The sequence below is a fragment of the Clarias gariepinus genome, chromosome 12 (genome assembly GCF_024256425.1).
Source record: "Clarias gariepinus isolate MV-2021 ecotype Netherlands chromosome 12, CGAR_prim_01v2, whole genome shotgun sequence".
NCBI classification, from domain to species: Eukaryota; Metazoa; Chordata; class Actinopteri; order Siluriformes; family Clariidae; genus Clarias; species Clarias gariepinus.
This window is the reverse complement of record NC_071111.1, coordinates 16,493,734-16,521,181: the sequence shown is the minus strand read 5'-3', so window position 1 is coordinate 16,521,181 and position 27,448 is coordinate 16,493,734. Positions and strand designations below refer to the sequence as shown.

The window sequence follows — 27,448 nt, the reverse complement described above, 5'->3', positions numbered from 1 at the left end:
CTGCAGCGCACGCACGCACACACACACGTGCGCATGATGCCCCTTCACATTTCTGACTGCCCCCCATATGTGCCTGTCTAGAACCGGCCCAGTTGGAGAGGAGAGCATTTTGTATTTACTCGGGTTATCTATGTGTAATATTAAAATTAGTTTGATGATCTCAACCATTTAAGTACAATCAAAATTTATAATGATTAAAATATTTGATTGATACCTGAATCAACTTTATTGAGTAAATTTAGGTGTAAACTTGTCCATGCAATCTGAATAAACTATGCATGTTCAAAATGTGTTGAGCTTTGCTGTTATGAAGATGTGTAAGCACTTATCTGAACAGATAATGCACAGACAGAAAATATTTCTTTTCCAGGGTCGCTGGAATCTATTTATATTAAGCAGTGCTGTTCTTTTTATTTATTTATTTATTTTTGCTCATAGAAAATTATCTTAATATTCCTCATGGAATGGATATTCAGGATGATCACTCCACCTGTGAAAAGATAAACAACAATTAGGCTCAGTTCTGAGCACTTCACTGCTTAGTATTTTCACTGCCAAAGTCACACAGACACATCCTAGTCAGCTCATGAAGGACCTGCTAATTAGCTGAAGTTTAAGCTGCAGTTAAAGTTGTATGCTAGTAACTATAAGGTCTGTGCTTCGATTTATTAAACACTACTTTGGACAAAATATCAGGCAAATTTATAGACATGTCAGTTGATACTGTAGATGTGTGCTTTAATGACTTACATGAGAAGCTCCACAAAGCGAATGTTCTTGTTAAGCCCTTCGATCGCTTTCATTTCATCATCAGTCAAAGAAAAATCAAATATCTAGCAAAAAAAAATTATTCAAATACATTACAGTGAATCCCAGCCATGCTTTCATGTTCTTTTAGGATAGAGGAGGCTTTCTCCTGGCAAACCATCCAAACAAACTGTACTTTTTTCAGTCTTTTTTAAATTATGGTATTATAGATTTTAACATTTAACATGCCCAAAGAGGCCTGCAGGGTCTAAAATGTAGCTCTTGGGTTTTTTTGTATTTCTCTGAGCATTGCATGGTCTGATCTTGGGGTGAATGTGCTGGGACGTTTACTCCTGGGAAAATTGGCAACTGTTTTAAATACCTTCTACATGTAAATAATCTTTTTCACTGTAGAACATTGAACTCCAAATCGTTTATGTCTTTTCCATTGGGTTAACACACATCTGGGCCAAAAACTTCTGCTTCTATAGAAGTTTGCACACCTGCTGATGATCAATTAATCAGTGATGCTGGTGATGAACAGAATCAAATGCAACTTAACCTTTTAAATCCTGTGGGAGCAATAAGAGTGTGCTTAGTATTGCCCACATCTTTTTGGCTTCATTTTTGTTAAATAAATAATGGCATGGTGAAAAAATTTATATGTTGTTGTATTTACCTAATAATAAGACCTGTTATAATCAGATGATGATTATGATGATGATGATGATGATTATTATTATTATTATTATTATTATATTACACATTTTATTTTTATTTTTACTATTTATACCATATCTTTTTTTAACCCATTTTGATTATTTGTGAAACATCTGTAGAACTTTTAAGTACCCTCCTAAAAGTCTGTATGTATAGTAAGAATATCCTAAATTTTTTAAACACAACTGCACAACTCAGTTTTTAGAATATACAAACCTCAAAATTCTCCTTGATGCGCTCTGGGTTAAAGCTCTTGGGAATGACCACCACACCCCGCTGTACATTGAATCTAAGTGCAACCTGTGGTGTGGTCTTCTTATACTTGTTAGCAATGGACACCAGAATCTTGTCCTCCAGCAAAGGGGGACACTTTAAATTTACCCTGTACCACAGGGGGAAAAACAGAATAGCAATAATCAGTACACCTGGCCTTATTTATTACAGCTGGACATGAATGAATGAATTCACAATCATCACAAGAAAGCTGTTATTCATGAACTTCCTGTTACCTCGTAAAAACATTTGTATCCTTAATTTATGTAGATTTATGAATTAAGAGGGCATTTTTATGAACATTGATTAATATTATTTAGATGACAATTATTTTTGCAATAGTTTATATACAGTGCTGGTAGAACATTTTTTGTTAACCCTTTACCCTTTAATGGCAATTTTGTATCCAGATTATTCGCCCCAGTTTATATACAGTGCTGGTAAAAAAAATTGCGAACCCTTTAGATTTTTATGTAATTCTGCATATAAATATGACCTGAAATGTGAAGTCCTACTATATAACTAAACAAGAAAAAAAGAAAAAAGCCAACCTTTTTTTCTTGATTAGTCATAATCAAGACAAACATACTGTACTATACAGTAGTTGTTATATTTATTTATTAAGCAAAAATATCCAGCATTACATATCTTAGTTGAAAAATGCATGTGAACCTCTAGCACTACAAATTAATTTAAAGAAATTCAAAAACAAATTTCAGTTAAGCGGATGGCGATCAGGTGTGAGTTTAGCAGGCCCACCCATGTTTCAAGAACATAAACTTGCACATTTGCTAATAAGGTCTGTTTTTTTACTATATAGGTTTATACAAGTGGGCCTTGCCTTGGTCAAAGGCCTCAGAAAGAGTGTTATCGATGCTCACCAGGTTGCGAAACCATTTTTCAAATAATTTTTCAAATCCACCAATCCGCTGTGAGGCACAATATATTTAAGGGTTTTCACGTCAAACCTTTGACTTGTCATGAAATTTCTGGTAAATGAGGGTGTTTGACCAGTTGACTGTTACAGAAAACTTGAAGCACAGTACGATGAGGAGATTCTTCGCCACAGTAAAAAAATGTGGATTGTGCAAACAAAACAAAAAAAGCCATATATCTGTGAATCACAATCCCGGCTACCTTAGTTGCAGTTGCTCCTGCAAACATTCAGCAAGCGGAAGGCCTAATCCTTAAAAAACTAATTAAACACAATTGTGTGTAGAAGAGACACATCTGTCTGTGGGAACTGTACATGGAGAAATAAAGGTAGAGTTTTAGTGTTTTTCACATTTTTGTGTTTTGTGCAATCAAAAGTCCTGGTTTTACTTGAACAATCCTCATACAAATGGAGGAAATTCATTATCTCTTTTACTCTCCCAATGCGTTTGTATACAGCAAATATCACTGCAATGGCAAAGGAACTTCTCATGGAGAACCCTGGATAACATGAAGACAACATCAACATCCAAGATCTCTTGCCATTTTGAATTGACCTATGACTTCTAGATTGTACCAGCAAAATCTATAGGAAAATGTCAGTGTGTGTCCATGACCTGAAATTTTTGTGTAAAATGGGTCATGGAGCGAGACAATGACCCTAAGCAAACAAGTATAAAATGGTTAAAACAGAACAGAAGCCAAAGTCCAGACCTCAATAATATGCTGTAAAAAAAGCCTAACCTAAAAAGAGCAGTTTAGTCACTCACTAAAAGCAATGGTTCACATACTTTTCATGACAAAGATATTCATTGATAAATAATTATGCTCAATAAATAAATAAACGTAAAAAGAACATTTTTGCATCATGTGTTCAACTGGGTTGTCTTTAGTTACTGGATGAGCTAAAAACAACCCGAAAGTACAGCTACTGTTCTTTCGACTTCAAACTTGTATTACACAAAACCTATTCTGAAAAACTGATTACATTACAGGTCATGTTTTTATAGAAAATTATGTCCTGATACAAAAATAATTTTTTATAATCATAATAGTTTCTCCATAATTTTAATGTCAAGTCACAGAACTGTACTCAGTTTTTATGCCTCTAAGGCCTTGTCTATCTTTCTTCTTACATGTAAAGTATTTTAATGCACATGTAAAGTATTTTAATGTAAATGTAAAGTATTTCATACCAAGATGGGTCTCTGGATGTTCCTAGGGGACTGTATCCAACAATTACAATTTCATTCTGCTTACAAAAGTCCATCATTTTAGGCTGAGTGAAGTATGGGTGGCATTCAATCTATGATTGGAAAAAGTAATAAAACAAATATAATAATCATGCGGCTAAGTTTAAAAAAAATCTTTTCACTGACTTGCTATGCTGTGGCAGATTACCTGATTTGACACAGGTTTGTACTTTAGACCTGGCTTATTCAGGATCAGTTCCAGTTGCCGCTTATTGAAGTTAGACACTCCGAGGGATTTTACCAGCCCTGCATCTACACATGCCTCTAATGCCTGGAAATGGAGAAAGATGAAAAAGAGATGAGAAAACTGTGCACATTATTCACACTATATCTTATACATAATGGCTTGCATACACTACATATAAAAACTTTTATGTAAGCCAAATAAATAATAAGGAATCTTGACCTTTCTGTTCAGAGTTAAATAACTGAAGTAAAACCATAGAACAAACACAAAGTAAAGAAGATGTCTCATGCTGTGTTTAAGAACAAAATGTTTTATCACATCTTCTCTAAGTTTTTAATATATATAAAAAAGGAAGGTTTTATTAAATGTTTCTCTGTGAGGTTTTGGATCATGCTATTCTCAGTGCAACACTGGACATGACATGACATGGTTTTGTCCTTAGAGACAATAATATGGTTAAAGAAAAAGATTAAGCATTTTAGTTTCCGTTAACATTCACTCCACTCCAACATCTGCATAAAAATATCCCCCACACATGTGAGAGTTTTCAGGATCCTAATTATATCAACAAGGTTTATATTCCTTAATAATGCTAAAAAAAAATGTAGGTTTTGGTCTAATGGTTGCAGCATTAATCAGTATTGGACACTGAGGTTAAAACACATTCGTACCTCCCATGTGGCACAAAGGTCTGTGTGGTGATAAATATACTTCCCAGTTGCATCTTTTGGATAGAAAGTATCTCCTGGCTAGAGAAATAAAAAATAAAGCCAAATCCAATCAATTCACAACAAATGAAACATAAATTTTGTTCAGTATTATATACATGCGAAGGTGATGTAAGGACCTTAAAAGCTATGGGGAGTTCGATGATGTAGAGATCCACATAGTCCAGCTGCAAAGCTTTGAGAGTTCGCTCCAGTGCTGGCTTTACAAGCTCAGGAGGATGAAATGTGTTCCATAACTGAGACAAGAGAGATAACACTGGTTAGATTTTCACATATACACATGCTTATATATGATTAACTATAAATAACTATTATATATAGTTATAGTTATATATAATATAAAGTTACCCATTGTCATTCATGGACATGCTTTAAAATGTTTGCACCATTTAGGGCCCGTATTCACAAAGCTTCTATAGCCTAAAAGTTGCTCCTAGTGATGAAATTCTTAGAAAATTCTTAGAATTATGACATTTTCTTAGAATTTCCCCTTAAATTTAGGACTAAATCTTAGTAAAGATAAAAATTATTTCCAAAACATAATTTCTAAAAACAGCTCATAAGGTAAAAATTGTTAATAGTAGAGAGAAGGACTTTTTATAGGCTTAAGAGTTTTTATAGCAGAGGACAAAATGGCAAAAAGAAGAAATATTCTCCAAACACTAAACGTAAGTAAACACTGTTTGTCTGACTAGTTTGGATTTCTTGTTCTTTTACTTCCTTCCATCTCTCCTGGATTGTTGGCTACATACCATCCAAAAGAGCAACTTAAACAGACTGTCCTGCAATCATGTAAATTGGTAAAAGGTGAGTCATTTTAATTACATCAAACTGAAATGGATGAGTAATAAAATCAGAATGGTTAATACATGTAAGAAGTTAAATATAGTAACTACTGTGTGGAAATTGGTTGCTTCCAAAGTAGACACATTTTCAACATTTGGCTGTTTTAAATAACTTTAAAGTATTTAGCCTATAACATAAACTTTGCATAAAGTAGCCTACATTCATAACTATACAAATATACAATAAAAATAACTGTCTATTCTATCATCATATATTCTATTTTCACAAAGAGCGCATTTTAAGACCTTTACACATTTTTTATCAACCAATTACATTCCTTGAATTGTTGCGTCATATCTAGCAACGGGGCCAACCGCACCTCCTCACTAAGATCAAGGTTTTTGTACTTTTCTTACTCAGAGTTCCTCTGAGATGTTTTCTAAATCACTTCTAGTCTAGGACTCTCAGCTAGGACTTTTTAGGCCATGGTTAGGAGCTCTCTGAGAGAATTCTAAAAAGCTTTGTAAATACGGGCCCAGATGTTTTTTTGCAGCTAAAAGTCTTAAGGCCATACTGTGCTTGTCTTCTTACAGGTAAGTCTTCTGTAAATGTCAATCGGTTTTACTCCCTCATAAACAAAAAATCCCAGACTTAGTAGACATTATAGAGATATTCTGTCTGCTGCTGCAATTCAACAAACCTATCTTCTTTAATCCACCATGTTTTCTTAATGTTTAACCATAACCACTGATTTATCGCTTAGTGACTAAGTGACAAAGAATTTAATAGGTTTTAAAAACCATGCAACCAATTGAAGCACAGACTAAACAAGTTAAAATTAAAATTGCAACACATTTATTTTCATTTAGTTTCATAGTTTATTTTTTTTAACCTATTACATTTTCTTGATCATTTAGTTCTAGGAAAAAAAAGATGTAGAAATTTAGATAGAATAATATAATAATTCTATTAGAATATAATATAATAATGTTAAAATGCAGAGATAATATTGAAATTAATTAGATATTTATAAGTGATATCATATGAATTATGTCAGCGGGCTGTCTTTGCAATAGAGCTACTCCTGGTGAACATGTCACTTCATGCATTCTGACTCCACTAATCCCAAGTCATGACCAAACATGATCCTTTAAGATGTACTGTACTACAGTGCCTGCAACAGTGCAAATACTAAAAGTACAAGGTGTTCCAAAAGTCTCCTACATAGACCAAATTTAGAACTTTCCTTCCCAATGTTTATACTTAGTTTATTTTATACATAGGGTTTTAAATAGCCATTAAGAATTGCTTTGACACGTAGTGAAATACTTCTGATAGTGGAATGATTAAGCTGTGAGTATGCATTTCCAGTATGCATGAAGATTTAAAGCACACCCTGAACTGTTAACCCCTGCTCAGTATTTCACAGACAATGTTGCATCACAACAAATCAGCAATAAACATCGGCTTTCATCCTTTACCTTTCCACAGTAGAAAATATCCTCTCTCTTTACTGTTCCATCAGCAATCTTGTCTCGAATGGCTTGGCCCACTTCATGCTCATTGAAATACACTAAAGCTCCATCGATGTGCCTGTATCCGACCTCAATGGCCAGCTTGACTGCGTTATACGCTGTTCCTTTGGGAGTCTAGTCAAAAAAATAAAAAGCCAAAACAGATGAATTTCTCTGAGAAGGAAAATCTCAACTTTATCAGGGAAGTAAGTGAGGAAATCAGTAAACACGCCCTTACCTTCTGAGGGTCTCCATAGGTGCCTATACCCATAAGAGGGATTTTCAACCCATTATTCATGGTCACAGAATGACTTTTTGCCGTCAGCTCCATGTTATGATGAAAAATTATCTGCTCCTAAGTAACACGAGTATAGTTCGGGACAGTTCTGCAAGGAAATCCACATGCACAATGTCTTTACACAGGTTAATGTGTAATGCTGCGATTGCCAGCATTACACATTAATACACATTTACATGCTGGTTGTTGAACCTTGTTCAGGGGTGTGCACAGCGCAGAAACGTTTCTATCATATAACATAATAACTGGGTATTTAAAAAAGAATTAATTGTCACATACACAGTCATACACAGTACGATATGCAGTGAAATGCTTATATATATATATATATATATATATATATATATATATATATATATATTGTATGTATATGTAAGGGTTATTATGTTACATGGTAGAAAGTCCTCGGAGCAGGGTTTATATAATCTCTTATGATATACAGTGTATAGAGAGATATAAACAGATATAAATATATGGATGATATAAAAAAGTCAGACAACTTAAATTGTGGAAAGAATATAGATTAAAATATGATTATATGAAAGCACAATTAACTAATAACTCAAATGGGGTGGACTTACATACAGTCTTACTTACTTTTGAGTCTTTTGAACTTCAACCCGGAGTTTAAGCGAGGAAAATGAGCACAAATAAACAGGACTTGCTTTATCAGATTGTATTCCCTTATCGGATCCACAACTTCAAAGAAAGTTTAAATGTGCATTATTAGTTAAATATAAAACTAATAAAGGCAGTTAGTAGATAACCGGTTAATGATAGTAGTCAGTAATTCTGGTTCGCTTTGTTGTACATCTTGTAAAAGTAAAACCCCTGAAAACCTTTTCTTTTATCCCCAACCTCAGGAATCCAAACGTGAATCGGGAGGCGGGGAAACGCATAGCGTGAAGAGAAACGCATAACACTGAGGAGGAGGAAGTTTGGCACACGACGCGTTCCGTCGTCATCCCACTGCGGCCTCGGTACGCTGACTGTGTTTCAAATTGAGTAAATTCAAACATCTAGTGCGCTAAGTAGGCGACGTGAACGGTTAGTTTTCGTATTGCGAAGTGCAGGTAGTTAGGAAGCACAGCTCTGGATTTGAAATAACGTCCGTCTGTTGTCTGTTTGTTAGCTAGCGAGCAGCGATTAACAGAATCTCTTAGCTACTTAGATGTAGACAAAAGCATTGGGCTAGGTGTAGTGTTTGTAAACATTGAACCTTATTATTCAGTAATAGTATATACATTTAGTGTATTTAATGTGTGTTTTTCCTGAAACGAATTCCTCCTGGATATTTGTATATTTTACTAATTAACGTTTGGCTTGCTAGCTCGATGTCAGCCAGAGGTGGCTATTTTTTTTTTTTTACGTTTAGTAAAAGTTAATACTTAGCTATGATAACGTTGCTCGTTTACACGGACCAGAATTTTTAAAGCCGTAGGTAACGTGATGTCTGACGGTTTTTATATCTAAACCTTCATGAAAGCTTCCATGATGCTACAAGCATGCGTATGCTGAAGGCGACTCAAATCAGGATTTTTATTGTTCGTCATCCTTATTGTTATTATTAACAAGTTGTGATATCCAGACACACTTTCTGCTTTGAGACAATGGAGGAAAACGGAGAGACGATCGAATCGGATGATATCGTGATCATCGTGGAAAACGAGGCGGAGAGCAAGCCGATCCAAGAGGCCAAGCCGAAAGAGGAAGGCAGTCTGGGCCTGCTGGACATCTGTCCCCTGTGTAAGCTCAGCTTCCACAGCAGGGAGCCCAAACTGCTGCCCTGCCTGCACTCCTTCTGCAAAAGATGCCTTCCTTCTCCATCGAGGAGCATGGCGTACACAGAGCAGGGCAACAACCACCAAATGCCCTCTGAGGGACAAGGTAAAGCCACCTCTTATCATCATGTTTAGAGTTTCTCTCTGCTTTACCCATTATCCTGATGATGGATTTATTTATTTATTTTATTGTCATGATCAGGTTTATGTAATTTCACCTAGTCTGTTAAAGCTGTCTATACTCTGCATGATTCTTTTGGTCATAGACAAAAATCCATGTCAATAAACAATTCTCTTAGATTTTTGGCATAAATGGCACTGTGACCAGACACAGCTGAAAACAAGGTTCTGAGAATGTCAGGTTAGATTCTTTAGATGTGGTGCAGATTCCAAGCTTAGATAAAATGGGAGGGGTGTGTCAGGTAAGGCATCCGGCATAAAACCTGTGCCAAACTGTGTGCAGAGCAGATAGTCCAATGTGGCAACCTGCTGAAGGGAGCAGCCAGAAGACTAAACACTGTATGATAAAATCCTCCAAAAATCTGGTTCTGCCAGAAAAAAAAATCAGTGGGTTTTTTTTTTCCCTTCCTCTCACTCCTGCCTCTACTTGTAGTTGATCTGCTTGTTTTGGCTGATTTCATGCCCTCCTTCTATTGATGGCTTTCAGATAAGCATCATAGCCGTGGTTGCTCTATTTTATCCGATTTTGGCACCCACACTGCTCCCAGTGGCTGGGGTTTGGGCACTGGTTGGGAATTGAACTCGGGCCTTCCGCAGTCGAGGAAGCTACCACTGAGCCACGCTGGTATTTTACTAATAATAACAATAAATAGTAATAGTGTGGGTGCTTTTGCCCTGCAGTGGATTGGCACCCCATGGGCTTCAGGCCTCCTGTGTCCTTGTACAAGATAAGTGGTATAGGAAGTGAGCAAATGAGAGAGTAAAAACTTTCTTATCGGCTGCGGGATCAAACATGGATCCTTAGATTCTTTAATCAACAACCAAGAGGCTTACCCACATGAGCCATCTTTCCCCTGAGTATATGGTTGCATGCATACTAGTGATGAGTCATTTTTGAATGATTTGTTCATTTTGAATAAGTTTAAAGTGTAACTGAGGAAAAACAAGTCGTCATGGGGAATGATTCATTCAGTTGCCCATGCGGAATATCTTATATAAGTCTAGAGTCTTTGAAGTAATACCCCCCCCCCCCCCAACAAAAAAAAAACCCTCGTCCCAGTTGTGTTTGACTGATGGCACTTAGTTAGTAACCTTGTAACTCATTGCAAGTATCTATCCAGTGATGACTTCAAAGCAATTTTTTCCAAGTCGCTCTGGATAAGATCCTCTGCCAAATGCCTAAATGTCAATGAGTCTTAGTGTTTCCCAAGTCATTTGTTCATCATGTGACGGCCCCATAAGCTTAACCAATGCAGTCTGTGGCAACATGAAACTAAAAGTGCTCATAAAAAAAAAAAAATCATGGTCTGAAGCCTACGTCAAATAATAATTTGTTTCTATGGAGTCTAATTTCTGCACACATGCTCATTTTGCTATTTTTCTTTAATTATTATCTGATGTCTGTTATAGATTCCAAAAGGTGTAATAGGATATAAAAAAAAAAGTAAGACCAGTAATAATCTGCTGAAAAGACTACTGAAGTCATAGAGTGTAATTTAATTTAAATCTGAGAGGATGTGCAGGTATCATGTACACCTTCATTTATGTGTCTGCCAACCTACTTGCACAAAATAGAATATACCCTTATAGGCGATTGTGGACATCTGACCAGAGAAACCACTAAGCTGTTAGCCAAGATATCATCGTATTTGTTTTCCATATTGTAGTAAGAGACTAATGTTATCTGTTTGCATTCAGCAGGGAACGTGATCCGATGCCCAGTTTGTCATCAAGAGTGCATGGAAGTCGAGGTCTTGGATAACTTCTTTGCCAAGGACACTATGGAGGTGCCAAGCAGCACCGTCGAGAAGACCAGTCAGGTATTGAAACACTATTATTATTGAGGTTAGAAAATGGTTGTTAAAAATATCAGAGCTTGTAAAGGATGATGTCATATTCTATTGTCTATTCTACAGTTGTGTGGTAGAGTCGAGATTCGGTTGTTAGACTGTGAGGTTGTAAGGTCAGACATCAGTTTGTGTGTTGAAAGGCTCTTCAGTGGAAGCAACAAGATGTTTCATAATTTCATTTCATTCATTATTATGTCTCTTTATGGTTTTTATGCTCCACCCTGGAATGATAATCCCTCACACCCTTAAAGTCATAACCCATGCAGTTTTTTTTTTTTTTTTTTATCTAAATAAATGTGCAAGCCTAAGTTTATTCTCTCATGCAACTAACAGTAAATATTTGTTAGGTACTTAGTGTATATCTAAGAACAATGAACAATTGTGTAGTTAGCATTTCCTAGTTATGTAATTGTGCTGGTTGAAAGAACCTGTAAATTGGTGGTTTTTGAGGCTGGTTAGCCTAAATGCTGCTAATCATTTGCCCTTGATTAATTGATCGTCAGCAGGTGTTCAGCCTGCTCTAAAGTTGAATGTGCCGGTCTGGAACATTCAAGTGTAATAACACAATGCCAAAAGGGAAAGATATAAACAATGGTCACAACGGTCTAAGCAATTGTTGCTGCACATAATTCTGGAAAGGGTTAAAAGGGAGTTCATCATCCTACAGTGTGAGAGATTATTCACAAGGCATTCAAGATAGTCACCAGTCTTCCAAAGAGTGGACTTCCCAGCACATTCATCACAAGGTCAGGTCATGGGATGCTTATACAAAGAAAAAAAACAACACAAAGGTTACATCTCAGACTCATAAGGCCTCACTTAGCTTGTTAAGGTGTAAGAGCACAAACAGAAGAAGTCTAAATAAGTATGGTTTGTTTGAAAAGGTTGCCAGGAGAAAGCCTGGCGAAGGAAGCACGACTAAGGTTCGCAAAACAGCATCTGAACATAGCACAAGACGTCTGGAACGATGTCCTATGGACAGATGAGACCATAGTGGAGTTGGCCAGTGGACCCTTAAGGCCCAGTGTCACCTCATACACCCTGTCAAGCACATCGGTACTGGGCACCTTGCAGTCACTAAGTTGACCATGTGCTCCTCTGTATACCAGAGTATTCCAGAGACAAATGTGAGGCCATCTGTCTGACAGCTAAAGTTTATTTGCAAGAGGATAATGATTCGAAGCACACCAGTAAATCTTCATCAGAATTGTTGAAAAATAAAAGAATCAAGGTTTTGGAATTGCCTAGTCAAAGTCCAGACTTGAGCCCAATTGAAATGCCATCGCAGGACCTTAAGAGATATAAGTGAACGCGTAAATACCTCAATAAACTGAAGCAATGTTGTAAAGAAAAATGGGGACAATATTCCTCCACAACGATGTGAGAGACATCAAGAAAATCATTAGCTGTTGCTGCTAAAGGTGGATCTACAAGCTATTGTATTATGGGGGGTCCTTAGTATTGCCCACATGTTTTATTTTTTCTGGCTTTGAGTTTGTTAAATAATAGCACAGTGAAAAAATATGTTGTTGGTCTGAGGCTGTATTTGCATAATACTGAGATCTGCTACGATCTTGCCTACTTTTTAAATATGATTGTATAAATCTAAACATAATGGCATGCAGAATATTAATAAATTTTTTAAACAAACATCAGTAAGATAAAAAAAAGTATCCATCTCTTTTAATCTAAGAGAGCTACATTAACAAAGGCTTGTCTAAACAGGGCACATGTAAATGTCATGTCTGAACTGTAATTTGAAGGGTGTTTCATAGTTGGAAGGCTCTGTGGGAAAGTCTCCCTTATGATTTCTTCATTATTTTAGGTGTGACATAATAATGGGAGGACATGAAGCATGTAAAGTGTAACGCTTTTCCAGTAATGCTTATTAAGCCACCTTTAAAAGGATTACATTGTGCAAAATGTACACTTTAGTTATTTTTAGGCATTCAGCTGGGTCATAAGTGTACAAACAAGAATATTCTTTTTCCCCATGAAAAAAAAAAGCATGGTCTCTGCGGTATTTCAGCTGGGGGGATTAGCATGCATTTTGAGGGAGCTCTAAGCTTTTAAATTATTATTATTTATTTTTTTGCCAAAGTTTGTTAATCTAATTAGATTTAAAACTCCTAACCTTTTTGAGCTTTCATGAATGTTAAATCTTTTGTCTGAGGGAAAAGTAAACAAATATTCTGAGATAAAGAATCAAGTGAGAGACCAATTTTACAGCAATAATGCAATCAATATTTTCTATAGGGTGTCCTGTTAATGTATAGGATTGCATATCTGTAAAGACTTTATACATCATAAACTTCAACTTCTGGCAATGGGAAAGATCTTGGCTCACCAAAACAAGTGTACTGTACAACTTTCTGATAAGGTTAAAATGTGGTGCTGCAGAAAAGTGGTCCGAAACTTATATTTATTTATATTGCTCAATGAAATCTAAATTTATACAAATTTACATTTACATCAAACCTGAAGCTCTTGTACTTCAGAGCTGACTTTTATTCTACAGAACAACCAGTAATGCAGCTCTGTGACGGCCTATATGGTCGCATTACCTACTAATTTTGCATTTGTCCTCTTCTTATCTTCAGCTGTGTATGAGCTGCGATGACAACACTGAGGCAACTGGTTTCTGTGTGGAGTGTGTGGAATTCCTGTGTGTCACCTGCATTGAAGCTCATCAGCGTGTAAAGTTCACCAGAGATCACACAATCAGGCAAATGGAGGAGATGTCATCAGGTAACTGAGTCGTCTTAAGTATGCCTTCAGTCTTCAATACATGAAAATCATAAAATAATAGCTTTAAGAAGTTAATATTCTACATTCCAGAATTAAGACATCATAATGTGGGCTTTGTTTGATGCCACCTGAAGGGTTGTTACTAGGGATGCACCGAAATTTCTGCCGGCGAAAATTTTCGGCCGAAATAGCATTATCGGTTTCGGCTGAACCGTAAGAAAGCGCCAAAAATAAAAGCCGAAATTGTCGCCACGCCTCTCCCATCCTCCCGTCTCGTTCGCGCTGTGATTACGCATCAAACACGGAGTATGTCGGCGGTTTGGAAGCACTTCAAAGTTTCAGATGAGGACAGCAAAGTTGCAATAATTTTAATTAATTTGTAGTTTTTTTAATACAAACAAAAAGAAAATATTTTAAACATGTTTTTTAATGAAGCCATTTTCGGTTTCGGTATCGGTTTTCGGCCAAGTGCATCCAAAAATTTCGGTTTCGTTTTCGGCCCAGAATTTTCATTTCGGTGCATCCCTAGTTGTTACCAAAAGTTTTTATTCTAGTCTATTATTTTATTATAGTTCTTGTATAGTGCTTAAATTTGAATAAAGGTTAGCCCGCAGCAAGAAAGAATACATGCATGTGAATGAAAAGGACATGTAAAATGTAAAAGTTACATGAAAGAAATGCACTTCTATGAGAAGTAGAAACACTTCTCTTACTCTGCTACATTCGACTACATTCGACTCGTTACTTTTCTTACCATTTATTCTACACATTAGATGTTCTTTGTGTTTTACCAATCAGACGTAGCAACAATAATCACAGGACAGGCGCAATAACATTTACTACATGTGGTCACATGACCACACACAAACTGGCTGCATAGCGGGAAAGAAAATCTTCAGCCGTGGTTGACAGAGAATGAAAGCAAACAGAAACAGGATGAACACCCCTGGCATCATATATATAGCATGTTTCGCTTACACACAGTGCAAAAGAACAGCTTCCTACTGCAGTGTCTTCTCTGTCTGCCAAAACACAGACATTTCAGCATATAAAACTTGAACATCTAACCCGAGGGAACCTGTCGCAGTTAGTTTGGCTGTTTTATTTAGTGTTGCAATGTTAACATATATAATTTAAAAATAAGCTAGAGGTTAAAAAATATATGTTTATTAAGTTTGTTCTGGTGGACACAGTTTATGATAAAGTGAGAACTCTTGTACATGTTCTAATGTTATTTTCATTATTTGTTGGAGCTGCCAAAAAGTTCTGCTTGGCAGCCTAAGAAAGATTAAAACTAAAATGACATTCCCATGCAGTTCTGGTGATCTGTTAATTCTTACCTAAATTTGAGCTGTTAAAGTGCCACAGAAACATCTTAACAGGTTTTCCCAGACTTTCACACACATTTTCTAATTAAGATATTAATTACTATTTGTTCCCACTGCGATTGAAACATAATTGTTTTGTATTAACAGAAGCAATGGGTGCTTCTACTCAGAAACCAGTTTTCTGTGATGTCCACAAGCAAGAACCACTAAAGCTGTTTTGTGAAACTTGTGATCGTCTCACATGCAGAGACTGTCAGTTACTCAAGCACAAGGACCATAAGTAATTATTTTGTTATTTATTGTTACTTCAGTTACATCTTTAAAAAGTGCTCTTTAAACCTGACTTTGTTGATCTGCTTCACCTTGCAGTTACCAGTTTCTGGAGGATGCGTATAGAAACCACAGGGAACACCTAGAGAAGATGACGGGCCAGCTTCAGGAAAAACGAAAGGCCATTGGGGAGGTGTCTGACACAATAAATAATGGGTTAAGTACATGCAAAATGCATCTCCAAGCATTGAAATGACCTACAATGTTTTTTTTTTTTCTTGTAAGCTCCGACATATGAAAGAGTCATGCTTATTATGTGTTGTCTTCTACAGTCTTCAGCAAGTGGATGAAAACCGCAAGACTGTCACCAATGAGATTAAAAAGGCCATCTGCAATCTAATTATGGAAATTAACAGAAAAGGAAAGATCCTAATCAACCAGCTCGAGGTACTAGCTACTTTTTATTTAAGCAATTTATGTAAAACACCAGCACTTTTCAACCTAATCTATATACACAGTTTATAATGTATATGTGATATACTGTACCTTGGATTGCAGAATTCGCTTGTATCGAAGTCAATTTCCGACACTTGTATAATTTTTTCACAATCCAAAAATATTCATTAAAAAAAATAAAAATTAAAAGTAAAAATAAAACAAATTAACCTTAAGTAGTGTTTCCGTTTGTGTGTGCGGGTGTGTGTGTGTGAGGGGAAAAAAAGGTCCAAAGCCATTCTTGTGTAGTTTTATCCAGTTCTCCCTGAGAAAAAAAATAGTTATTCCACATGTAATTCAGCTTGACAGATTGTGGTATTTATGTGCAATCAACCAGAAATGGAATAGTTTGGTGATGCATAACCAAAAAAAGATTCCAGTAGTCCCATCCCTGACGCCATGTACAGTGGTAGGCAATATATATAATATATAATAAAATATGCCATGCATTTTAGTTCTTTCTGTGCAGATAACAGGTTCAGTAATTAGTTTAAGCAAATCTTTCTGAAGAGTTCAGTCCTACAGTAATACCAATAGAACACTGTGGGACAGTAGTGAAGAAGGCAGTAGCAGTCAAATAAATGTCTTATGTACATGATTTTCAGGAAGCAATCAAAACCTGTATACAGCAGGTTTTTAAAGAATAAAGGACTTAATACTAAATATTGATGGTATATATTTTTTACATATATATATGTATGTATATATGTGTGTATATATATAATATTTCATTGCATAAAATAACTTAATAATAATATTATTTAAATTATTTTAACAGAATTGAGTTATTTAAAACTTTAACTGAATTTTACTTTTGTCTTAACACCACTGTGTTATGCAGATTTATTATTAAACAGAGAATTTATTTAAAGTTACAGATGCTGGGTTAAAACAATTGATGTATTCATTTAAGAGGAGTTACTATAATGTAACATGTAATTGTGTCCATTTAGGCGTTGACAAAAGACCATGAAATGGTGCTAAAGAAACAGCAGGAGGACGTCTCCTCCCTTACCAAGCATCTCGATCATGTGATTAACTTCACAAAATGGGCAACAGCCAGTAACAGTGGCACAGCACTCCTGTACTGTAAACGGCTGGTAAGAGTCTTTCAACTAAGTCAGACATGAATCTCGTGTGTATTTTCTCATAATGAGTTTACTGATGGAAAAATGCATTTTTTCCCCCTTTTTTTTTTCCATATTCAGATTTTGTATCAAATCCAGTATCTTCTCAGAGCAAAGTGCAATACCTCCTATGTTCCTCAGAGTTCAGTTCGCTTCCAGTGCCGAGCTGCATTTTGGGCTTCAAATGTTGATCTTGGTAAGACTGAAATCAGTAATCCTAGTAAGTGGTTGATGCAGTTTTTTGGGCATTGTATCCTGGGATGTTGCCAAAGAGATCGGTCATCCTTGCTGTCTGAGGGAGAAGAGTGGCCGTGCTCTTTGTCATGTCTATCAATTTTTTTCCCCGTTGCACAGCAATATAGCTGTGTTAAAGAGTTGAATGGAATGCAGGGGGTGATAAGTGCCTAAAGGTGATCAGGCCCAGGTCCATTCTTGGCTTTGTACGCAACCGTCAGTGTTTAAATATAAGCAATCAGGTGGTGTTGAAGAACTAAGCCTGAGAGTAAGGGGACCTGCCTTCTGGAAAAGTTGTAGAGATGGAGCTCAGGAAAAGACCTGTCACTTTACATAGGCATTTGGCAGACGCTGTTATCCAGAGCGACTAACATTTTTCTCTCATTACACATCTGAGCAGTTGAGGGTTAAGGGCCTTGCTCAAGGGCCCAACAGTGGCAACTTGGTGGTTGTGGGGTTTGAACCTGGGATCTTCCGAACCGTAGTCCAATGCCTTAACCACTGAGCTACCCCTGGCCCTCCTTTGACTTGCCTGTCAAAGGAAATATTTTAGAAATGTCTTGGAAGTTGAGAACTGAACAAGTAGAATGAAAAAGATTCAGTTGGCAGAAGGTGGGAATGCTATATTTTTCAGCTTTTTCAGCCAGTGGATGTCAGTCTAAAAGTAAAATACCATCTGCTTAGTGGAAAAGCCAAGTGCAAAGATAAAAGAATGTGGGTTGTGAAAACCTCATTAGTAGATTTCGGTTTGTGCCAACTTTATATGGGTGAACTTTGACCTGTGTGCGCAAGCTCAAGTTTTATGAGCCAATAGAACGCAGGACTTTGGTCTCCGGTTAAATGTAAAAAAAAACCAAAAACACCCACACACACACACATGCAGAAGACACTTATTAAGGAGCAGCAATGCCTCTAAAAGAAATAACAGCTTTGTTTTAAATACCATAAAACAAATTATATGGCAAGTGTATCAGTATTAGGACTAGTAGTCTTGACTAATATGTATGCATTTTTACAGTACTAGTCAACAGTTTGGACATTAACTTGGTTTCATTTTCTACATTCCAGAACAATTCTGGATTTTTTTTATGATTGTCATAACACAACATTAGGTAGTTAAGTAACAACAACTGTCAGTTTATTTTAAGATGTGAAGGTCTGTACTGGAATGGTTCTTGCAAGGACAGTATTGACAAGTGCATTTGCAAAACCCATCAAGCATCATGATGAAACTGGCTCTCATGAAGACCATCCCAAGAAACGCGAGACCAAAACTTACCTCTGCTGCTTATTTAGAGCCTTAAAAATCAGCTATTTGCAGCACCTCAGATTGGAGCTGTTATGAGGGCTTAACAGAGCATAAGGAGCAGACACATCTCAATATCAAAGGGTTATTAAAGGAAGATTATTGCATATTTTAGATGCCTTCAGCATTGTTTTGCAATGTAGAAATATATATAAAAATCAGGTAAAAACATGGAATTAGAGGTGTGTTCAAAATTGTGTGGTACTTTATAATTGCTGAGTATTTTGTGTTCCTGTTTATTTTATATTTTTCTTATGTGTCAGTAATAAAAATGTGAAGAACATGTTTAATACTATTGATTCTTAGAAATTCCACTGTTAAAATATATTTAAGTATATTAGCTGATCAGTGTATTTGTGCAAATTTTGTCAAATCCATTAGTATATTACTAGTGTAAATCCTAAATGCAGCAACACATCATTTGGAGTTGGTTTACTATTTTTCCTTTAGGTTCCCTGGTGGTAGAGAAATCTTCAACTCGGCAGCCAAGTGGACCTCAGACATTTCCTTTCCCGCAGATGAACCCTGGCCCTAGAGGTGAAGGACCCCCCATGGCCCTCACAGGATCTCAGGCTCAGCAGCACAGACAGAGCACGCTGGCCCAGCTACAAATGCAGGTGGAGAAACTTGCTCAGCAGCCAAATCGACACGTTTCTCCTAATCACTGGTCATGGGGGATGCGCCCACCAGGGCAGCCACCACCCACTCGACCAATGCAGGGGGGATCGCCATCGCAAAATTTGACCGGCATGCCCCAGCAGGCTTGGAGGTATGGCAGTCCACACATTAATACAAGAAGTCCCCCGACTCTGATCCAGAACCCAGGCATTCCACAACAGGTAAAGGTGTAACAAAGTGCCAATACTTAAAATTTAATAAATATAAAAAAATATATTAAATTTTAATATATTAAAATATATTTTATATATTTATATTTAAAATATTAAAATTTAATATCTATATCTATATATCTATCTATCTATCTATCTATATATATATAATATATATTTGCTTTTCTACTGTATACTCAAATTCACAAAAGCTGTAGTGCTATGTTAAACCATGCATATCTTTTTCAGACCTTGAGAGGTCTCATAAACAGTTCCAACTTTCCTCCCAAACCTATGGAAGTGCTGCAAGGACCCTCTCGCTATTCCCAGAATGCAACTTTCCCAAATTCTGGTCCGATTACATCTCAGGCCTCTTACATGCAGGTTGATTGGATTCAAAGAGTTTTACGTTGTTGTGGTTATGTGTCTTGGTTAGAAGGAAGTTCACTTTGCAATGCTTCCTTTTGCAGAGAAACATGATGGAAGCCACATACCTCAGGAGAAGTGACCCAACCCAAGTTTCCTTGTCGGTGTCTGCCCCTAGAGCTAGTTTTGTTCACACTCTGCCCCCTACTATGGCAGACAAAACTGGTAAGTATGATGACAAAAATCTGGAAATAGAAACCTTGAAACAAGCTAGAATGACAAAGATCTATATATTTTACCTTAATAACACGTACATTTTCTATTTTGTCCCTAGCCCCAGTAAGACAGATTTCTCCTATGTCTGCTCCTACCTCATCAGAAGCAAGGACAGGGTACTGTCTGCCTTTCTTACGCAATTTATAACTGCCTCAGTGCTTGCTCAGTGCCTTATATTCTTGCATTCTTTGTCACCAATTGTAGTGCTGGTCCCTGGAAGCGTACAGAGCCTCCAGCAAGTGGGCCATCAAGCCTTATGTCTAAGAGAAGGAGAAAGTCCTCTCCGGGGCCTGTCATTGTCATCAAGGATGAACCTGAGGATGATGACGAAGTTCGGTTTGTAAGTATCTATGTAGTATTTGGCAGCTGTTATACAATGCATTATTGGGTCTAATGGATCAAACAAGTTGCATGACGCACCATACATTTCTGTGTGTCAGGTCCAGACCACTACCAAAGCTAGTCTTCCTGATAGCACAGGCGTGCAGTCTCAGACGCAACAGCAAGAATCATCTCCCACAGGAGAACAGCAGACAGAGAAAAGCCCAGAACCCGAGGAGGACCCCAATGAGGACTGGTGTGCTGTGTGCCAGAATGGAGGAGAGCTGCTTTGCTGTGACAAATGTCCCAAAGTCTTCCATCTCAGCTGCCATATTCCCACTCTTAATGCATCACCAAGGTAAGCAGGCTAGATTTTTCCCATGAATGAAAGTCAGGGCTGTAAAACAAAGAGACCATGGACTTGGACTATTGTGATGATAATCCATCCCACAAAATGATCCGTTCCTCTATGATTATACAGTTTAGAATTTTTTTTTTTTTTTTTTTTGTATTGAAGTCAGTGTACATCAATTGAAAGTTTAAAACACAGAGCTACTATCAGTTACACCACTAGGAGGCAAAATGGAGCAGTAAACTCTAGAAACTCAGCAAGCTGAAAGATTATTTTCCCCAATAAAGTGTTACCAGAAACACTAATGCAGTCTTTAAAATGTGGACTTTTACAAGTTTTAATTGAGTTTTTTTTTTCTACTCTTTTTTTTTTTTTTTTTTTACAACTTATTTCAAACTGGTTTCCTCGCCCAGCTCACTTGACATCAGGTTGTCTGACATGTGGTCTGTTACCTAAAATTTGCATCACTGCTCTGTACCAAGAATTAATTGCACACTGAGATGCCCTTCTTTTTAGTTGGTCTGCATTGCTAGCTGAGCTTAACAGTGTATAGTGTTCATCATCTCGCTTGCTTTCCATCCAGTTCCAGAGCTGTGTTCTGTAACCAGGGTGGCAAAAGTGAGCGTGAAATAGAACAATTTATTTAATTTAATAAACACAATGGTGTTATAAACATTAGCTTAGAAAAGATAACCACATCACGAGTGAAAAATGGGCTCATTTGCACACTTGTGCGGACTCAAGCATGTTAAGCACGTGTCATGTCACTCATGCAGCCAAAGCCAGTTTAAAAAAAAAAATATTTCCTTTAAATTTTGTTATTAGAAATGGGGACTAAATTATTTTAGTTATATAGTGATCCTTTTTTTTGGTTTGTTTCTCTACGACCACGCCGGGTTCTGGTATCAGGTACAAGTGAAAAAAAAATCCCCGGATCAGATAGGGTTATGGTCTTTGCCTAAGGACTCAACAGTGGTGACTTTGGGGTGCTGGGGCTGAGCCACCATTGTACCCAAATGGTCTGACAAAAAGTGATATTAGGACATATCAGTTAGCTATATTAAATTCCCAGCCAATAATTTCGATTTCTCCAAATGTGTCTGTGGTGGGCATTTCTCAGCAGACCCTAATTATGTCAGGATGGAGGTCTAACCAGCCTAGACAATTTATGGTAAATTTTTTTATATCGTGCTGCCAAAAACTGAACCTTGAGTAAGGCATCAAAAAAGCTTACCAGAGCTGCAGGAAAGTTGTATAATTAAAACAATGTTGCAATTTCGTTTTTCAACAGGTGTCGTAAAAATTATGTTTTCTATAGGTTCTTGTGCCGGTTGCCATGGAAACCAAAAAGGGGGCATTAGAAGTGTGTGTTAGTCTGTGTGTCTGCTTAAAGACGGCTGCATGTTTAGGTGTGGGAAGGAGTGTAGAAATGTGCTTGAACTCTGTTTTATACACTAATTGTAGTCTTGCATGATGAGTGTATAAAAGTTCTATAAAACACTTTTTTTTTACATAATTTTTACAAAAATATGTAATAATATAATGTATTTTGTGTGTTAAAATGGCATGTGCAAACAAGGTCATTGAACCTCATGAGAAATGGATTTTACTGCATTTTTTTAGACTAAACTTGTAAATCGGTCGGATTTGACCCGAACACAGCATGAGAGTTAATCACGTTTAAAATTTCACAATAATCATTGTATATGACGAAAGTTCCAAACACTTTGTAATAACTCACACATTTAAGGTCGTAGGGTTTTAATTTTTTAGCCTTAAAAAAACAGAACTTGTCTTGTTTAGAATTCTATAAGACTTGGATAGTATAGTTCATCGCGTGCCTGTTTTTGTTTTTGTCTACAGTGGTGAATGGTATTGCACGTTCTGCCGTGACCTTAACTCCCCCGAAATGGAGTATGACACTGATGGCGGTGGGGAGTCAAGAAACGTCAAGCCAGATCCTGATTCAGTAACCTTCACACCTGTGGATAGACGAGTATGGTCTATTATTTTATATTCATTTGTAACTGTAGACTGTGTATTAGATTCAAGAAGAGCTGAAATATTCTGTGGTCTCTTCTTTCACTGCATTTGCATTTATTCTTCATACAGAAATGTGAGAGACTGTTACTCCGCATCTACTGCAATGAACTCAGCACTGATTTCCAGGAGCCTGTTACACCATCTGTAAGTTTACTCATACTCCCAAAGACATGACGTACACACAGAGGAGGCTCTGTCACTTTTATGGCTAACAGAGTTTTCAAATAAGAAAATAACAGCCAGGCTCTAAGCTTTATAGTTTTTAATCATTTAGTTATACTAACCAACTGATAATTGTATGAGAAGTGTTGGGTAATGAGCAAAATGTCTGTTATTCAGTCCATGCCAGAATACAACGAGATTATAAAAACCCCAATGGACCTGTCTAAAGTAAGGAGCAAACTGGAGGGCAAGGAGAGTCCCAGCTACAAAAGCACAGAGGAGTTTGTAGCAGACATGCGGCTTATTTTCAAAAACTGTGCCACTTTTCACAAGGTATGATGATGTCTCTATTCTTTTAAGGAAAAAATTGTGTATATATATATATATATATATATATATATATATATATATATATATATATATGGGTTGGAGAAAATAATTGGTTCTGTAATATTTTTGAAAAATCTAAATATGTTACAATCTGACTTATGCAGGCTTATTTTCATTGAAAAAAAAAAAACATTATAGATTCAGACTGTTTTTTTAAAAATTGTGATTGAATTGTAATTTAATTGTAAAATGTGTTGACACTAGGCATGTTTGGTTCGATTAAAACAAACTTTGGAGTGGTTGCTCTGTTTACTTGCGGTTTACTTTAACAAATGTGAACGCTGCCATCCAAACCTCGGTGCACACCAAGAGAACCAAGATCACAAGTTGACTCTGTATCTGTGACATCCGATGTAATGAAAGCAGTGCTTGGATCGGCAGGGAGTGAGGAAAAAGTCCAAGCTATGTGATGCATGTTATTTAGCAAGGTAATGGAAGGGTTTTAAAAAAAAGAAAAAGAAATTAATTAAACACCTAACGTCATTAATAAATAAAACACCACCAAATTGAATTTTAAATTTAATGAGCATCCAAGGACTTTTACTACAGACAAGAGCACAGGAACGAATGCGGGAATGTATTCAATGACAAGTGTTTGCGAAAATGATCAACAGTTGAATGGATTTATGAAATGTCCTGTTTTTGTTGAAATGTTCTGTTTTTGCATCACGTTGCATTTGATAAACTCATGAGTTTTCAACTAGTAAAACCACCAACATGTACAATCCACAATCCGTTGTGTCTAATGTTAAAAATTCCAGGCTGAACGCTAAGCGAAACAAGAGAACCAAACTACAAGTGTGAACACACCCTTAACGAATGTACTATTTCACCAGAATATATTATAATCAGATTGTGTACATAATTGTATTTGCATAATTGTATAACATCACACTGAACTTTAACATTAACGCTGTGCTATAAACATCATTTTAGGAGGACACAGAGATGTCCAATGTTGGAGCTAATCTGGAGAGTTATTTTGAGGAGCAGCTTAAACTCTTGTATCCAGATCGGACCTTGCCAGATGTAAAGGCAGAAGAAACTTCTCCAGAACCAGAACCTGTACCTGCACCTGCACCTGCATCTGCATCAGCTGCTGCATCTGCATCAGCTGCTGCATCACCGACCGATACAGCAGAAGCAGCAACACAGTCACCAAAAACATACTCACCAGAAGCCCCTGGAGCAAAGGGGGATGCGGAACCTCCTAATAAAAGTCCTCCAAAGGAGGAACCTCAGTTGGAAGAAGCTTTAGAAAAAGCTGAGGGCACAGAAAAAACGGAGGAAAGCTGTAATCCTGAAAATACACCCAAGCAAGACAGCAGTAAAGACCAGAACGGTTGATCAGACAAAAGCATCATATGAAAACCTGCCCCCTCTCTCTTTCTTTTTTTGTTTTTCTCCCTTTTTATGGACACCTCATGGTGTGATACTACTGCAATAATAAGAATATTGCATACAAAATCATGGTTAAAAAGAGCAATACAGCTCATTAGGGTATGTAAAATAGGCACAATAAATGCAGTTGTAAAAATAAGTGAGATTTTTTTGTTGAGAAAATGCATTAATTTGACAAATGCAAAATTGCATATATCATCTGTACTTCTAATAGGATCCTTCTAATCATGAATGATGTGATTTGCTTTGTGTATATTTATTTGTCTTATTCCCAAGTTTAATTTGGTGCTCCAGAGATGAGCATGCTTAGAAATAAATTGGCAAAACTGTTCAGTTTTTTCGTTGTGGTGGTGTTCAAAATCCCAAATGTGGAGTATAATAATTTATTCATCGTTTTACATTTCTTTATGTACAAATGACCCATGATCTTTATCCCTTACATGAGAGGTCAATCAAACTGTGGGATGCACCCAATATCAACAATATGAACAATATGCCAAAAAAACATGATGAGAAATGCTTTAAAATGATCTTAATAATTATAGTGTACAGTGATTTTAAAACTGTTTGTCTTCATTGCTTTCCTGTCATGGGTAGAAACTATTTATGGTTCTTGGAAGGATATTTGTAATAGGAATTTTTTTAAAGGCATTTCTGGCTCAAATAAGCAGTCCAGTTTTAAGGATTTAAATTAATTGTTCAAACAAAATAGTTTGTCTGCATCAGTGTTACAGCAGGCAGTGTTGTTGCCTTACAGCTGGAGTTATAGTTTCTGTTTATGCTCTCCATGTGTATGTGTGGGTTTCCTTTGGGTGCTCTGGTTTTATCCCACTCATGAAAAAAATAGTGCAGTGGGTATATTGGTAACTAAAGCTGTGAACTTTAGAACACCAGTAAATCCACCATATGTTCACTCCATTTGCAGTCCGTGTTCCTATAAAGTTGTTTGACCAAGCAGCTTTTGTTATTTCTTATCAACCACTGTTTCAGTATTTTATTAAAATTTAAAGCAATAAATTAACTGTTACTTTTATTGCTTGAAACTCAGCGTTTTCAAAGTGGTTTATCTTCGGGATTTAAGGGTTAAGGACTGTAATTATTTGTGCGTTTACAATTATTTACCTTTATCATCTTCTTACTGTTAGGCTAAAAAGAGCAGTCCTATGGATTAACATACTTTAACAAAGGCTCGTCCAGTTCACTGACATTTTGGCTGCTTTAGTTCCAAAGTGACTCTAGTAAAGATGGGGGAAAAAAAAATGATCATGGGCTTGAACCCCCAACCTTCCGATTAGTAACCCAGAGCCTTAACTATTTGAGCTACCACTGCCCCAATGACTCTTATGTCCGTCATGTTGAAGAACAGCATCGTAGCCCATTGGTTGATCTTGCATCTTGTGTGTATTGCTGCAAGATGATTCAGAGTGTCAACACCACTCTATTTTTAATGTTGGATGACTTCAGGCTTCTTCTGTCTGCTCCAATTATTATTTTAATTATATATTTATTTTAAAATGATGCATGAGACAAAGTTAAAGACCTTTTCACTTCCTGGCTCAAAATCTTTTATTTGGATCTTTTATTTCCCAACTACTAAATAAGCAATTACTTAAAAAACAATTGATTGGATGATATGTTTCAGCTCAAAATAATTAAATTTTAGGATATGTTGAAAGACATTTAGGAGGCAAGTGCATGAAACAATGATCCCATCATGCATAGTGGCCACTGCACATGCCTCCTGAAGCAGTGTTATGATCTGGCGCCTGGCTGATGACCTGAAGGAACCCAATGAGCAGGTTATCACATTAGTGCATTTTTACTTCGCAGGGATACTCCAGGACGTTAATGCCAAGATTCATCAGGCTCAAACTGTGGAAGAGCTGTTCTGGGAGCATGATGATTCACTGTGATATACAAATTTCCCAGCACAAAGTCCTAAACCCAACTCCAGTTAAATACAGCGACTTTGGGATGTCCTGGAGAAGATTTAATGCAACTATAGATGGAAATAAATGATGGGGTGTTGCGGGATGTGTATATATAAAATCAATATTTATTATTGAAAGTTTACTGTCAAGGTAAAAAAAAAATTGGAGAGCTATATCTACCTTATAATCTACCTAAAGATATATAGAGTCAGCCAACTAGATGTGTACACATCCATACAAAGTAGTAAAGTGTATGTTGTATTAATATTAATAAAATTATTAATGATATATTTTCTTAATATTATCATATATCAAAATATCAAGTATAGCAATAAATGTAGTATTAAATTATTTATATATTTTTTCTTTTCATAAAAAGATGTGTGTATATGTATGTATATGTATATATATATATATATATATATATACCTGTATACATATACTGTATATAATTTTTTTTTAAAGCAGGGGTCTTTAAAAAGACGAATGATTGGCCCATCATTAGGGTGTGGCTGTATAAAACAGTTCCCTGAGTCCTAGCTGGTGTGATCACTTACTGCATTTCCTTTTGTTGTCTGTGTGTGTGTGTGTAACGTGTTCCTCAGGTTTTTTCTCGCC

The 27,448-nt window shown here is 36.5% G+C and overlaps 2 protein-coding genes across 3 annotated transcripts; one reads left to right on the top strand and one right to left on the bottom strand.

Moving 5' to 3' along the window:
* Positions 1-425: 425 nt before the first annotated feature.
* LOC128533907 (aldo-keto reductase family 1 member D1-like) lies at positions 426-8,309 on the bottom strand. The gene is made up of 10 exons (XM_053508137.1): positions 8,037-8,309; positions 7,380-7,527; positions 7,109-7,276; positions 4,961-5,077; positions 4,785-4,862; positions 4,075-4,197; positions 3,870-3,979; positions 1,684-1,849; positions 751-833; positions 426-490 (listed from the first exon to the last, which is right to left on the bottom strand). The coding sequence occupies exons 2-10, from the start codon at positions 7,470-7,472 to the stop codon at positions 448-450; spliced, it is 981 nt and encodes a 326-aa protein (XP_053364112.1). The 5' UTR covers positions 7,473-7,527; positions 8,037-8,309; the 3' UTR covers positions 426-447.
* A 255-nt stretch (positions 8,310-8,564) lies between these two features.
* Positions 8,565-25,854, top strand: trim24 (tripartite motif containing 24). 2 transcript variants are annotated; one of them, XM_053508127.1, is made up of 18 exons: positions 8,565-9,326; positions 11,102-11,220; positions 13,851-13,998; positions 15,474-15,606; positions 15,696-15,812; positions 15,929-16,043; positions 17,045-17,191; positions 17,300-17,414; positions 19,209-19,597; positions 19,838-19,972; positions 20,059-20,179; positions 20,289-20,346; positions 20,435-20,570; positions 20,671-20,909; positions 22,767-22,899; positions 23,016-23,090; positions 23,286-23,441; positions 24,435-25,854. In XM_053508127.1, the coding sequence occupies exons 1-18, from the start codon at positions 9,050-9,052 to the stop codon at positions 24,843-24,845; spliced, it is 3,024 nt and encodes a 1,007-aa protein (XP_053364102.1). In that variant the 5' UTR covers positions 8,565-9,049; the 3' UTR covers positions 24,846-25,854. The 2 variants fall into 2 exon arrangements, with proteins under 2 accessions (XP_053364102.1, XP_053364101.1); XM_053508126.1 differs by having other exon boundaries at positions 11,099-11,220.
* The last annotated feature ends 1,594 nt before the right edge of the window (positions 25,855-27,448 follow it).

Coding starts and splice junctions, on each gene's coding strand:
- trim24 (XM_053508126.1), top strand. CDS start 9,050: ATGGAGGAAAACGGAGAGACGATCGAATCGGATGATATCGTGATCATC. Junction 15,813..15,928: donor TCTGACACAATAAATAATGG/GTTAAGTACATG, acceptor TGTCTTCTACAG/TCTTCAGCAAGTGGATGAAA. Junction 17,192..17,299: donor TCCTGTACTGTAAACGGCTG/GTAAGAGTCTTT, acceptor TTCCATATTCAG/ATTTTGTATCAAATCCAGTA.
- LOC128533907 (XM_053508137.1), bottom strand. CDS start 7,472: ATGGAGCTGACGGCAAAAAGTCATTCTGTGACCATGAATAATGGGTTG. Junction 7,277..7,379: donor CCTATGGAGACCCTCAGAAG/GTAAGGGCGTGT, acceptor TTTTTTGACTAG/ACTCCCAAAGGAACAGCGTA. Junction 4,198..4,784: donor ACCTTTGTGCCACATGGGAG/GTACGAATGTGT, acceptor CTCCATTTCCAG/GCATTAGAGGCATGTGTAGA.